The following is a 15,785-nucleotide window of genomic DNA, read 5'->3' on the forward strand; positions in this document are numbered from 1 at the left end:
GACCTGAGGAAGCAAAGTTAATTCATCCACTTAACTTACCTTCATAGTTAGAGGTTAACAAAGTAGGAGAAAAATCCAATTCTTATCACAATCGATAAGGATAACTAGGATAGGACTTCCAATTCTTATACCTTGCCAAGAGATTTTATTATTATTAATTTATTTTTCTTGTCATTTAAATTACTTGCTCCTTATCTCAAAAACCCCCAATTTACAAAACTCATAACCAATAATAAGAACACACCCCTGCAGTTCCTTGAGAAGACGACCCGAGGTTTAAATACTTCGGTTATCAATTTTTAAGGGGTTTGTTACTTGTGACAACCAAAACGTTTGTAAGAAAGGACTTTTGTTGGTTTAGAAGCTATACCTGCAACGAGGATTTATCTGCGAATTTCTAGACCACGCAAAAGTTCCTCTCTTCAAAATGGCGCTGTTGCCGGGGATTTGCAAACATGTGCCTTATTATTGGTTATTGTAAATATTTGCTTTTTGCTTGTTTATTTGTTTTTATTTTTGCTTTTTCATAAATTAAGAGGTTATTGGTTTTTATTTAGTTATTAAAAATATTTCAAAAAAATTTGTTCTTGGTGTTCATCTTGATCTTTAAGTTATTCTTCGTGTTCATCTTGACCTTCAAGTTGTTCTTAGTTGTTTTCTTCGTTTTGGATCTAAAAAATTTTAAGTTTGGTGTCATTTTATTGTTTTTCTCTTTCCTAAATAAATTCAAAAATTCAAAATTTAAAACTCAAATTTTAAATTTCAATTTTCAATTTTCAAAATTCAAATAAAAAAAATTTTAAAATTCAAATTTCAAAATTTCAAAATTCAAATCTTTTTCAAAAAAAAAAATCATATCTTTTTCAAAATCTTATCTTATCTTATTTCAAAAATCAAATTTCAAAATTCAATATTTAAATTTCAAATTTCAAAATTCATATTTCAAATTTTAAATTTCAATAACCTTTTAATTTAAATTTATTTTTATTTTCGTTTTTAATTTTTAATTACTATTATGAGTTCTCACCCCTCTCGCTTTGAGTTTGGTTCCAATGTTGTTGCAAGGAATGGAAATTATAATAGGAACATGCATCAAGGTCAAAACAATCAGAGATGGAAGGAGCCACGAGGATCTGATCAACCCTTCCGACAACAACACCTTCCACAGTACCACAGACAAAGACCATTCCACGATGCATACCAAGACAATAGTTATGGTGGACCCTTCCGTGACAACCAACAACCACCAAATTACTATAGTCAAGAGCCATTCCAAGGGGCATACCAAGGTGATAGATATGATGGACCCCCATCATATGCCTATGAACCTCCTCAACACAACTTTGAACCACCACACTCACAAGCTAACTACCACCATTCACCTTCATATGATCCTAACCCTCATCCACCATACCAACCACCTTATGAACCATATGAACCATATATAGAACCACCCCAATTCCAACCCAATTACTCCCAAGAACCACCACCTCCATATGCACCATATCCATATCCATCAATCCAAGAGCCTTATGGTCCTACTTATGATACCCAAGTGGAACAAGAATCAACGGATCGTCTCAAGGAAATAGTGGATCAATTTCATGCAACCCTTCATCAATTGGAGAAAGCGATACATCAATTAGCTTCCCGACGTTCGGACACTCAAGGAACCCCATGACTTCATGTGGACAATCTAATGAAGAATATAGCATGAAGGAGACATTAGAAACTCCGGTGGACAGTAAGGAGCATGAATTTGTATTGGAACAAGTGGAGGAAGCCGGAATTATTGAAGAAGAAGAAGTGGTTGAAGACTTGGGAGATGCTGAACCTCCATGGGAAAGTCAAGACATAGAACCTCCTTCCAAGACGGTAGCATTTGATGTTGAGGAGGGTGTACAACCTCCAAGGCATGTCATGATTAAGGACTTGGAAGAGGTCGATCAAGAGATGAAGATTCAAGAAGAAAAAGCACAGCCTTCCATGCCCTTGGTGAGAAATGAAGAAGAGATTGAATTAGAAGAAGGCTACCAAGAGGAAGAGGTTGATATTGAAGAAGCTTGCAAAGAGGTGGTAGTTGTCAAAGAAGAACACAAATGAGTGGAGCTTGCAAGTTCATTAGAAACCCCTCCCCCTAAGTTGCCATCATCCTTCACAACATTCAAGTGGGTAAAATTCATATCCCTTAGCTTTCTAATTCCACTTGAATATGGGCTACTGGAGATGGATGGTCAACTTAGAGCTCTTTGTAGCATTAAGAGTAAGAGGAAGATGGTCAGTGGTAAGAATTGTCCTGCAAGGTTCATTATGGTTGGAAGCTTTAAGTTTAAACGCAAAGGTTGGTGTAAAGCTCAACTGAATGGGTCTAGGAAGTTGTTTGGCCACTTTAGTGAGAATTTAGATTGCTTGCTACCCGGATGGAATCATAATGATCAACAAGAAGACGGGTGCAAAAGCAAGATTTGGGACCCCGAAATTCAGTCTAGAAATCAACACTCTTGGGGCCTTGTTACTTGCTTTAACCTACTTGAAGGCTTTCTGTGCCTAGTTTGGGATCCCGGAGGCCATTGGAATCACAAACATTGGTGGAGATTCCTGGATGAGTTCAAGCACAAGCCACCATAACAAGGGACTCCCCAAATGTCCAACTTAAGGACTTTAACTAAAAGTGCTAGGTGGGAGACAACCCACCATGGTATGATCATTTCTTTTATAATTTTATTTCGTGTTGTTTGTTTTTATTTTATATTATTTTTGTTGAACCTGGAATTACTCATAACATCCATATCATTTTGCATTCTGCATACTGCATCAAAAAAAAAGGGAAAGCACGCACGCAACGTGGCAGCGTCGCTGACGCGTCCGCATCACAAGTGCATTAGGAAGAAAAGAAAAGTGAACAGAGAGTCACGCGAGAGCGTGGCTGGAGGCGCGCTTTAGGCACAAACATGCCCACGCGTCCGCGTGACCCACACGGCCGCGTCATTTGAAAAAATAGCCTCCCACGCGTCCGCGTCACCCGCGCGAACGCGTGGCTCTATAAAATCGACGTAAAGGGGTGTATGGCAGAATGTTGGGTTGGAACGTGGCTGGACTCGTGCTAGAAGCCTAAGCCCTCCCACACGAACGCGTGCCCCATGCGTCTGCGTCGCTTTTCAAAAATGGCTATTCATGCGATCGCGTCAACCACGCGACCGTGTCACCCAGATTTTTGGCAAAATGCATTTAAAACAGAGAGTTGCGCGACTGCGAGGCTGCCCTCGCGCTTAAGGCACAAATCACTCCACGCGAACGCGTGACCCACGCGTCCGCGTCGCATGCGTCGCACAACTTATCCAGATCAGCGCCAATTATCTTATCTTTTCTTTTCTAATCCTAATTTCTTCTATCTTTTCTTCTTTCTCTCTCCTTTCTTACTTTCTTTTTCTTCATCTTTTTAACTTCTCATCCTTTTTCACTTTTATTTTATTTTATTTAATTTATTTGCATACTTTCATTCATTGCATATTTTTATTTTTCTAAATTTATTATTTTACCATTGGTGTTCAAATGTTCTTATTCAACTGTTACATCTTTTCTGGTATTTTCTTGGTGCTTAGTGACTTGTTTAATTCTGATTGAGTAATATTATTTAAATCAATGCCAATATTTTATATCTGTATTACTTTTGCATTGACATGAATTTATATTATCTCTCCTTCCCCACTCTCTTTCCCATTGTTGCAAATTTTGCACCATTGGTATGCCATGTGCTTCTATTATTTTCTCACGTATATGTTATAGCTTCTATGTAAATGAGACCCTTATCAATTGGCATTAACCCACCCATACTTCATTTGTTTTCTTATATTTATTTCTGGGTTACTTTTCTTCCCTTTTTCTTTCAGGATGGCCACCGAGGAAGGGAAAGGGAAAACTTCTAACTGGGGAGACAAGCAAGTCAATCTGCAAAATCTATAGAGAAAGGCATCAGTTGGAACAGTCCGTCCACTTGTACATCTTAGCATGCACCGAGGACGGTGCAATCTTTAAGTGTGGGGAGGTCGATACCGATCTCCATGGGTTAGCTAGTTTCTTCTTTTCAACACTATTGTTTTATTTTCTTTGTTTGTTCATTGTTGCATTTGCATATTTGATTGCATATTTATTTAATTTTGTGCATATTTTACCACTTGGTTGAAGTAATATTTTCTTTTTCAAGAAACTTTTTAGAGTATTTCACTAATTTGATTAAAATTTAATGTTAAATTGTTTGAAGAAATATTATATTTGGAACATGGTTTAGAGCTCGAACACACAAAACCTGTGAGATTTTTGAGCCTATTTGAATTGGTTACATTTTACCAACCAATATTTTATTTTTGGTGTGTATTTTTCTCTCTAAAATTGTGATCTTTATCTTGCTTGATTCTATATTTCCATTGTTTAATGTATGCATGCACTTATATGATTGAGGCCTTTGTTTCACTTAGCTTACATACCCATATGGCCTTACCCTTTCATTATTCTTTGCAAACCAATATTGAGCCTATTATACCCATTTGTTCTTTACTTTAGCACATCATTAACTCTAAGTGGAAAATAATAATGTCCTTAATTTGAATCCTTGGTTAGCTTAGACTAGTGAGAGTGCTCATGAATTAAGTGTGGGAAAGTTAAATTTGGAAACATTTGGTTTGAGAATTGAGTATGTTAGAATTTTCTGAAAATGTGAAAGAAATGTTTAGGACATGATTCATGCATCCAATAATTTAATCATATTCATTGAGAAAAATAAAAGAAAAAAATAATATATATATAATACAAAAAAAAGGAAGTGAGAAAAAGAAAAGAAAAAAAAAAGAGCAATTAAGCAAAAAGGGGACAAAATGCCCCAAAGTAAGTGGTGAAAGCAATGCATATGTATTGTACTTGAAATTAGAATGCATGAATATGTGGAAAACATGGTTAATGGATAGTTAGATGTGGTATTATGATTACATAGATTGTCTAAGTTAGGTGGAAAGTTTAAGTTAATTAAGGATTCAGATTTTAGTCCACTTGGCCAAATACAATCCTACCTTGACCGCTAACCCCATTACAACCCTTAAAAGACCTCTTGATATGTGTATCTATGCATTAAATTTATGTTGATTGTTAGATGAAGAGCAAGCCTTAGAAAGCAATGTTAGTAGAGAATTGAGAGAATCGAACCTAAACTACTTGAGTGATTAGAGTGCATACACTTCCAGTGAGGGTTCGATGCTCAATTCCTTGTTCCTGCCTTTCATGAGCTATTTTCTTCTACAAGCCTATTTGTACTTCATTTTTATGATTTGAATTAGTGAAATCCAGTTCATGTTTGTTCTTGAAAGGTTTATTTACTTTTCACCAAGTAGGTAGAAACATTTTACATTTAGTTGCATTCATATAGATAGGAGTGCATTTCATACATTTTACCATTCCTCTTCACTCCTTTATAGCTTCTCTTGAGCTTAGCATGAGGACATGCTATTGTTTAAGTGTGGGGAGGTTGATAAATCACTATTTTATGATTTATCTTATTCTCAATTGAGTGGTTTATATCAATTCTTTACTCACTTATTCATACAAAATGCATAGTTTTACAATTCCTTCCCAGAATTTGTGCTATGATTGAAAATATGCTTCTTTGGTCTTAATTTAGCTAATATTAATCCTCTCTTATTACCATTAGATGCCTTGATATGTGTGTTAAGTGATTTCAGAGTTTATAGGGCAGGAATGGCTTAGAGGATGGAAAGAAAGCATGCAAAAATGGAAGGAATACAAGAAGTCGAAGGAACTGCAAAGCTGTCAGCCTGACCTCTTCACACTCAAAAGGCTATAACTTTAGCTACAGAGGTCCAAATGATGCGGTTTTAGTTGCGTTAGAAAGCTAACGTCCGGAGCTTCGATTTGATATATAATTTGCCATAGTTTCCCTGACGATAAGTGACGCGAACGCGTGGTCTACACAGACGCGTCGCAGTGGCGAAAAAAAAAAGCGTGTTTGAATTCGAAACCAGCGATTTCTGGGTTGTTTCTGACCCAGTTCTCGACCCAGAAAACACATATTAGAGACTATAAAGTAGGAGAATGCATCCATTCACAATCATCAGCTCATAATTCATAATTTTTAGTTTTAGATGTAGTTTTAGAGAGAGAGAGGCTCTCTCCTCTCTCTTAGGATTAGGATTTAGGATTTTTATTATGTTTAAGCTATGATCTCTTCATTCCAGGTTCTATGTTCCTTCAATATTTAATTTCTACTTTTATTTACTCTAATACTTTTATTTGTATTTGATTTATGTTGCCCAATTGACTTATGAACCTTTCCATGTTAAAGTTGAATCATACAGCTTGCCATGGAAGGAGGTAACACATGGTTGGAAGAAGGCAATAGGAAAGCAGAGGTTCTGAAGCAACAAAGTATCTCCAGACGCTTATCTGAAATTCCTATCTATGAATTACATAAGTATTTCTATCCTATTTTATATTTTATTTATCTTTTAATTATCAAAACCTTATAACCATTTGAATCCGCCTGACTGAGTTTTACAAGGATGACCATAGCTTGCTTCAAGCCAACAATCTCCGTGGGATCGACCCTTACTGGTTAGTTGTGCGGAGTTGTGAAAAAGAGTTGAGATTAAGATTGTGCGTACCAGGTTTTGGGGGCCATTGTTAGAGATCACAATTTTGTGCACCACATTCCTTCACGGTGACATAGATAAAGAAATTTACATGGAGCAACCAGAGGGTTTCGAGGTTAAAGGAAAGGAGCATCTTGTATGCAAGTTGAAGAAGAGCTTATATGGGCTGAAGCAAGCGCCAAGGTAGTAGTACACAAAGTTTGATTCCTTCATGGAAGGTCATGGGTATAGTAAGACTTCTTCTGATCATTGTATATATGTTAAGAAATTCTCTAATGGTGATGATTTTATAATTCTCTTGCTTTATGTTGATGACATGTTGATTGTTGGTCATGACACTAAGAAGATTGAAAGTCTTAAGAAAGACTTGAATAGATCCTTTGCTACGAAGGATTTGGGTTCTGCAAAGAAAATCCTTGGCATGAGTATCACTCGTGACAGGAAAAATGGAAAACTGTGGTTGTTGCAGTAGAAGTACATTGAGAAGGTTTTAGAGAGGTTTAGCATGAGTAATTCCAAACCTGTTAGTACTCCACTTGCTAGTCATTTCAAGCTGAGTTCGCAGCAATGTCCTACAAGTGAGAAAGAGAAAGCAAAAATGAAGAAGATCCCATATGCATCTGCAGTTGGCAGTTTGATGTATGCTATGGTTTGCACCAGGCCGGATATTACTCATGCAGTTGGAGTTGTTCGTCGGTTTCTCTCTAATCCTAGCAAGGAACACTGGCAAGTAGTGAAGTGGATTCTCAGATACCTTAATGGTACTTCCAGAGTTTGTTTATGCTTTGGAAGTGGCCAACCTATGTTGGATGGTTACACAGATGCAGATATGGCTGGGGATCTTGATTCAAGAAAGTCTACTTCTGGTTATATGATGAATTTTGCAGGGAGAGCTATGTCATGACAATCTCGACTTCAGAAATATGTTGCTTTGTCTACGACAAAGGCAGAATACATTGCTGTTGTTGAAGCTTCTAAAGAACTCTTGTGGATGAAGAAATTTCTACAATAGTTAGGCATCAATTAAGAGAAGTTTGTGCTATTCTGTGACAGTCAAAGTGCTATCCATCTCAGCAAGAATCCGACGTTTCATTCCAGATCGAAGCACATAGAGGTGAGGTATCATTGGATACGTCAAGCGCTTGAGATGAAGTCATATGCACTTAAGAAGATCCATACTGATGGTAATGGTTCAGATATGATGACTAAGAGTTTACCTGCGGTGAAGTTTGATTCCTGCAAAGAGAAGGCGGGCTTGGTGGAGCAGCCTATCCCCACTTGAGTTGGTGAGGGAGAGATTTGTTGGTGGGTCCCCAACCAAGTGGGCTCACAAATTTTAAAACAAAAAAGGGAAACAAATGAAAATAAAAAGAAAGTGGCTAATAGCCACGAGGAAGAGAGAGACAGAGAGCTTCATTCATTTGAATGAAAGAAAAGAACGAGGGTTTCGGCGTCGAGAGAAGAAGGAAATTTGGGGGAAAAGGGCATGTCAACTTTGATCACATTGACCAAGTAAACTTGCTCCATTTTTTATGAAATTTTAGTATGTTATTCTTGGTGTAGAGATGAACATTAGGATATAACTTGCTAGTTGTATTGCCTTCTCTTTTGCCTGATTTGAGATACCCACTTTGTGGAGGGTTTATGTTAATTTCATCAGTTTTGATGATGTATTTTGTTGATTGTTGAGATGCCCTAGTATTACTAGGAAGACTGTTTGTGTACCCATTATTCTGATGGTGGAAGATTTTCTGGATTAAGTCCCGTGGGTTTTTTGTCCCTCTTTTGGGGGATTTTCCCACATTAAAATTCTGGTGTCTGATTATTTAATTTCTGCCATTATAATTATTGCTTGGAGTATCTTTGGTATTGCCTATTTAATCGCACAGGTTGTGGGAAAATTATTTTTTGGTGCTTCCGCTGTTAGACAGGTTCTTGTTTTGAGCCTGTGTTGAGTTTTTCCTAACAAAAACCTACAAACTTAAATCATATACTATACAAAAAACGCCATGTTATTTATTTGATTTATATACGTACCATAATTTGAACAACCAAAAGTACATTGAAGGCACAAGCCCAACTTTGGAGCATCTTCTAGTTTCAGCCTTTTCTATTATACATGCCCAAAGTTGTGCAGTATTTAACCCTAGAGGTTTTATTCGTTGATGTTGTATTTTGTACAAACAAGGGCAAGGCGTTGGTGCAGTGTGGTACTTTTGTACAATGAAAAGAAAAATACTATGAGCTTACATTTTCTGCTACAACAGTTTCTACGGTAAGGAAGAAGGGAAAAGGGAAGTAAACAGAGGCATGTTGTGTACAGTGCATTCCCTTGTTTCTTTGAGCTACCTGCGGAAATTAAACTCTGCCAACTGGGGAGACTGGTGGAATTGGATTATAATTTATTGATGCTTTTCCTTGAAGTTCATACTTGATGTCATCATGCATGTTACTCATTTCTAAAAAAGTTGGTAGTTTTTGGCTGCTCAAAACGGCCACAGAAATGAAGAATGCCTGCAAATGATCAATCGTTGAGCTGAATTCTACCGAGTAAAATCCATCCTTAAGTGGTGCCAAAGTGAAAAGTGGTGTGCTTGGATCTGCTCCTTCCTGAAAGTTAAGAAAATTGCTAGTGTTTTAAAGGGCGATCTATAATAAAGAATTGTTTATATTAATTAGAAAGTGTGATCTCTTATCCTGAATGTTTTTTCTCTTATATTTTTTTTTAGTTTCACTTATGAAATAAATAGTAAGAGATTATATTTTATCTTCTAAAATGAAATTCAAAATTTAAAGGATCTAAATCTGTTTTCATGAATTCACTAATTAGGTAAAGTATTGTGTATAATTTACAAATGTCAATTTACAATTTTTCTGTGTATCAAAACACCATAAATATATTTTTTTGAATAAAATAATTTACATATGACGTATTTATTTCCGTATCAGAATGCAATATATTCTATGTAACTATAGTTTTAGGATAAAACTATACAATAGTGAACTATATTATTCTTCTCTCGCACAACAAATCTTTTCCTAATACACAGAAATTTTGTTTGTCTTTTTATGTCTCTTTTCTAGATTAGTCTTCTCTCGCTAATTCTAAATTTCTGACACTTTCTAGTTACTAAACACATTTACATATCTATAGATGGAAGATTTTGATAAAATAAGAAAGAATGAAATCAATGTTTTTAATGCATTGAATGTACAAAAACAATTTAAAGTTTGTGCTATTTATAAATCCTCAAAAATAAAGATTATACTTAAACACTGCATACCTGGACAAAGAGTTGGAATCTCTCATGTTGAGGTTTTGAAGTTCTTGGAACATTTGAACTAGGATTCTTGTTGGAGATAACGAGCAGTTTGCAACCAACATCCCAACCGCCACAATCACACGTTCCGCCGGATTTCCATCGGTAGATCAACGGCGAAGGCTCTCCTTTGGTTGGTTCACTATGCACACCGCCTGGAAGAATAGCCGTGATGTTACCACACACATCTCTTTCTCCTGATATGCAAAAGCATCTTTGATCTTCCAAGCACTTCAAGCATCCCTTCTTCATCAAATCATAATCATGCAGCCCCTCGCGGCTCGAGTTTTCACAAGGAATCTCCATAACAATGGCTGCAAGCTCCTTCCTCTTGCTGAGTTTTGATGCCTTTTGATCTGCATTGTCGATTTCAACTCCAAACAGGACATATTCTTTCACCATGCACTGTCTCTTGCTGTTCTGGTTGCCCCTTTGGTCGATCTTTCGGCTCGAAAACTTCATCTGACCAACCATATTGTAGACATATCCGCAGCTTTTATCTTTGCTTACATGACTCCTCCATCCACCACTCTTTTTCTTGATTTCGTTAACAAGGTAGAACGAAAAACAGAACCCTGCATCGTCCTTCTCCGGCGAGGCCAAACTTTTCATGGTAGCTGCTAGAACCTTTCTTTCATTATTGAGCAAAAATTTAAACAAAGGCAGTCCATTCTTTATTGTTAGCTGCAGAATGGCTTGAATCGACGATCCTTTGCTTTTGTTAGCGAACGGATTTAAACCTGCGCTTGCTTGTGCTGCAAGACTACTTTCGTTCGAATGCTGTGTGTTGGATGCATTATGCTTCAACAAAGGATCAAATAACTTAAGAAAGGGAGTGGACCTTGTTCTCTTATGACCCTTTTCCTTTTCCTTCATAGAATTTTCTAAAGATTCAGTTGTCAAGGGTCCAGATTTTGCACTAAGTTGCGGAGGAAGATCCTGCTCCTTCAAACTGAAACTTCTTCTCATCTGATCAAAGCTCAAGCTAAGCTTGTAATTCGGAGAAGAATTCTGGCTATTCTGATCTGCCACCTCAGCAGTTTCTTGGCCATTCTCAAGCTTAATGTTTAAGACATCCTTCAAAAGGAAAATATCTCCAGGGTGTGAATCGACATCCGAATCCGAATCAGCAATGTGTTGCATTCTTTCTGAAGAAGTGGAAGGTTCATCAGTCACAGAAGTCAGTGTACTAGAATGTCGAATTTCAGAACACAACTCTTCGGAGACCTCTTCTGGAAGGAAAGTGAAGAGGCTACTGTGGCTTGATTCCGAATCGTCATCATCATGTGAAGATCTTAATTTAGACAGCTCATAATAACCTGCAGTAGAAGAATTGAATTGCTGAACTCGGCGCGGTCGAAGCAGAACAATATTGCTTGGTTTGCTGTTGAATTTCCTATGACCATCACCATCTGCATCTAATGTCTGAAACTGATCCATCATTTTCTTCTGAGAACTGAACGAAACTCCTTTGTTTTTCAGCCTTAGCGATGTCTGTCGCCGCGGAGAACTCGGCTTGTGAATTCTCTCTTTTGTCCTGAGGATATGCTGCTGCTGCTGGATACCCTCCAGGCTCTTCTTAGCTTCAAAATTAACATCTCTACCATAATTTAAATTTGAATTAGAACCCAGTGAGACTCCATTATGATTCCTAGACTTAGATGCAAGACTTTCAGTCCTCCACTCCTTTTGATGAGTCTTCTTCCGAAACGACTCGAATTCAACAGATGAAACATTTGAACTTTCAGGAAATACTTCCTTATGAGGTGCCTTGGAACCTGAAGAGTCCAATCTTTTCTTGTTATCATCAAGTTTTCTACCGGCACCAGCAATGTTAGATGATGTACCGGGGGCTACTCTCGATGATGAAGCTTCGCCAGTATTGAATTTCGCGAAGCTGCTATATAGAGCCGGAACGTGCATTTCTCTGTTCTTCCATTTCTCAAGCCTTGACCAATCCAGAACCCCAAAATTCAAGGCCTTCTCTTGGAGGTTTTCGCCTCTATCCGCGCTGCGCTGGAGATAACCTGGCAAATTGGACATGTACTTAACAAGCTCATCACTATTAGTCCTCGAGCTTCCCTTGGAGCTCTTGTTGCGGTTAGCAATCTTTTTTGACACATCTTTCACTGATTTATGATCAGGATCATTGCATTGTGGTGGAACAACACCACTAGATATCTTTTTGGCTTTCAACTTATCTGGATCCTTTGGACATGGATGGTTGCTGAATTGGTGTAGAGGAGAAGGTTCCTTATTCGCTGTCCTGGCGCCACTTTGCTTTTTCGAGCTGTTCTTTTTTAGGTGTAAACTGAACCCCATCTCTTCAGAGGGGAATCAGAAACTCGTTACTTGCAAATTGTGTATTCAATGTTGAGACATAACACTAACATATACTCAAATTTCCCTCTGATGTTTCACCAAATATGCTGCAGTGTTTGTAGTTTCTTTCTCCAATAGGGAAAATTATCTATCTGCAAGAAAATGTTCACGCTAAATTCAGTTCCATTGAAAGGGACTAATCAAGTTGTATAAACATAGAGGCAAATGCAAGAATATGATGAGAACATTACAAAGAAGCAAATAAATTTAACAAATTCCTAGAAGTACTAAACAATACTCCGAAACATGTTAGTTGTAAGATATAGTCAATCGCACCTTTTACAAAGAGACTTGCTTCCTTCGTTCTAAACAATGTCATGAATATCAGATAATCATATTTTGCTGTTTTACTTTTGTTTTTTATTTTGCTAAGGTTTAGGGACCCATAAAACAAACTGTAAATTTATTACAAATACTAAGTTGATCGAGTCGTAGATAAGTTTATCCCTTTTCTATAGTTTTTTAAGTTAAAATAGTTAAATTAATCAAAGATTATATGTCTAACATATCCCGTCACGCACAGTCTCTTTTGAATTCGGTTTGCGTGAACTTTTGCATGTTTTCTTTCTCTTTTTATTTGTATGCTAAATTCTTTCTTTTGGTGGTAATAAAGGATCAAATTCTAGACCTTCAGATTATAGAAACTACCAATTATCCAAAAAATTTAGACTGATAAAAATATGCTCATGAATGATTATATCTCTAACACTAACTAGATGATTCAAATATCAATACTAAAGACAAAAAAAAGGCAAATTGATAATGAATGGAAGAGAGTGTGAAAAGATTGTATTAAGTGTAGAAAATGAAATGCTGGTAGAGCTGTAGAAAGCATTCCCCACGTTCTAATACAGCAAGCAGAGATAAAAACGATGGATATCTAACTCGTTTCCTCGAACAACACACTACTACTACATTCACTAACCATTGGTGCCACTTGAGTTATGCGCAAATGATAGAGTACACATAATTTCACATCATTTTGTTGCCATAGTGATTAATGAATGCGTTTTGTATCTATTAGGCACAGAGCCCAAAAAACAGAACACAGATTGCAGCAAAAGAAACAAAATAAGCATACGCAACTTCAATGGCTAACAACACTCGTGCAACACATGGAGAGTGACATCTTCGAGGGGCAATTAATGCCGAAACAACGATGGGTTTCTAATTCCTAGCACGTGCTCAGAAATTCGAAAGAAAAGAAGAGTAGAAAGAAACAGAACACACACAACGTTGCAAAACAACATTGTCGAAAAAAAAAAGGTTGTTAAAAACTTAAAAGCTGTTGTAAACAATCGACAAAGATCAAAGTGTTTGTGAAGAGTGAAAGAAATGAACTTACCGTTATTGGAGAAGAGAAAAGAATGGTGGAGAAGGGAAGGGAGGTGAGTTAGTTAGTTATGTGAAGGCGGGAAATAAAGTGTGGTATTCGGAGATCCCGAGGATAGTTCCGAAAGGGTGGTTGATGGGGTGGCTTGAAAGATGGAAGAAGCAAAGGAAGGTAGATTGGAAGCGAAGTAAAGGAAGGAGAAAATAATCAGTGATGATGGCAGCACTTGTGAATGTATTTTGATACACAATCATGATTCTTCGTTGTCATTCATCATCGTCATCATTATCATGGCTTCTTCCTACTACTAATCTTGGTGGATAATACACATAACACATGCCTCTTTCTTTTTCCTTTTACTCTTTTCTATTCTAGATTTCTAATCATTTCTTTGAGTTTTATTTTGAATTGGAATTAAGTAGAAAAAAAAACCACCGTTGTATTTGGCAAAATATTATAAGACGCGACAAAAATAATAAAAAGGAATATTATTTTATCAATAGTAAACAATTTTTGTTTCAGGCAAAGTATTTATACATTTGATTTTAAATTTTACAGAAATATTTGGATAACTATTTAAAAAACACATGTAAAAAATCAAATCAAAATTTGATCTTTAAAAGTTTTAATATTTTTTAATTTTTCTTGATATTAACAAAAAAATCACAAAAAAGATCTATGTAGCATAAAATTTCTAAATTTTAACGATAAAAATATCATTTTTTTAATTATGTTGGTAATAAATCGCATAAAAAAAGTCAATTTTTGAAGTTTTTTTAAGAATATATATTTAATATTAGGTATTGTTGTTGTATTTTAAAATATTTTAAAAATATTTTTGTTGTTAATAAAAGTAAAAAATAGTTTTGTCAACATATTTAAAAATCAAGAACAAATTTGGTAGTTTGTCCTATAATAATTCATGTGTGTGTGCAAATTTTATATAGTGTGTTTGTAAATTATTCTGATTCATGTGTACTTGTTTAATTTAAAAATTAAGGAAATCTCAAAAATTATTAGTGGATTGATCAATTGTTAGGAAAAAAATTATTATACCTGTAGAATTTAATTGAAAGTAGACTAAATGTATGGTATATTTGTATGTATGTACGTATTCGTTATTTAATTTGTACGTTAAGATTGTAAACAATAACTGTAGTAAATTGGTGAATCTATACGTATAAATAATGAGTCATGTCGTTAATACCGTGAATTGTAATACAAGTTAAGATTATCTTCAAATTTTCAGTGCAATACTAATTAGTAATTACACCATCATTAGTTAATTAATATGAGTTGTGATTTACGAAAGATGATGGTGTGTTCTAATTTCTAAATTAGTTGATAACATGAACGATAAATATTTTGCAATTTTTTTCAGCAGAAACCCATAAGTTATGCTTTTCTGGCTGGCGTATAAACGCATCTAAGTGCTTCCTACCCTCTAAAACAAACAGAAATGGTTATTTTTGAGATGGGAAATTACATACCACTTTTGTTCTCAAATTAGTGTTCATTTTTAAATTTTAGTTAAACAATTATTGAAATTTGTAATAATGAGCTGCAAGATCCTAGAAAAACCATGATTTCAAAAGTTAGGTATTATTAGGTGAGCTTAAAACCTTATAAAATTCTTTTTCATGTATTAATCTTTCAATATAAAATTCTTTTTGATTTATTAATTCCTCTTTTTTTATGTATTAGCTCCTCATTGTGGATTTTTTTTTTATCTATTAATTCCTCGATTCTCATAACCTAACATCTTTACTCATCCAACAGCATGATTCGATTTTCAAAACCACGATTCTTATGTGTGCTAATGAGAACCACTTTGCCAGGGCTGTTCTTCATCTCGTTTGTTGATTTTTTTCTTTCACTTGGATGCTTGCCTCGTTAAGTAAAGAAAAGGAAGAAATTATTTATTTATTAGAAACATGATAATCACACTCTTAGTTTAATGTTATTCTATACACGATAATTCATAATTTTTTATGTTATATATTTGTATAAATCTATAAAAAGAAGTGACATTATTAAAATATGACTGATAATAATATTTATTTTCTATGTATTTATTATACTATTATATGGCTT

General features: G+C 35.6%; 1 protein-coding gene across 1 annotated transcript; it reads right to left on the reverse strand.

Annotated features, from left to right (window-relative positions):
• Positions 8,648-14,056, reverse strand: LOC107636623. The gene is made up of 3 exons (XM_016340120.2): positions 13,704-14,056; positions 9,941-12,450; positions 8,648-9,266 (listed from the first exon to the last, which is right to left on the reverse strand). The coding sequence occupies exons 2-3, from the start codon at positions 12,296-12,298 to the stop codon at positions 9,015-9,017; spliced, it is 2,610 nt and encodes an 869-aa protein (XP_016195606.1). The 5' UTR covers positions 12,299-12,450; positions 13,704-14,056; the 3' UTR covers positions 8,648-9,014.

The sequence above is a fragment of the Arachis ipaensis genome, chromosome B04 (assembly GCF_000816755.2).
Source record: "Arachis ipaensis cultivar K30076 chromosome B04, Araip1.1, whole genome shotgun sequence".
In the NCBI taxonomy this organism is placed as follows: Eukaryota; Viridiplantae; Streptophyta; class Magnoliopsida; order Fabales; family Fabaceae; genus Arachis; species Arachis ipaensis.

Excerpts from the sequence above, each read along its gene's own strand:
- LOC107636623 (XM_016340120.2), bottom strand. The coding sequence starts at position 12,298 with ATGGGGTTCAGTTTACACCTAAAAAAGAACAGCTCGAAAAAGCAAAGT. Across the intron at positions 9,267-9,940 it reads GATTCCAACTCTTTGTCCAG|GAAGGAGCAGATCCAAGCAC; the intron begins GTATGCAGTGTT and ends CTTAACTTTCAG.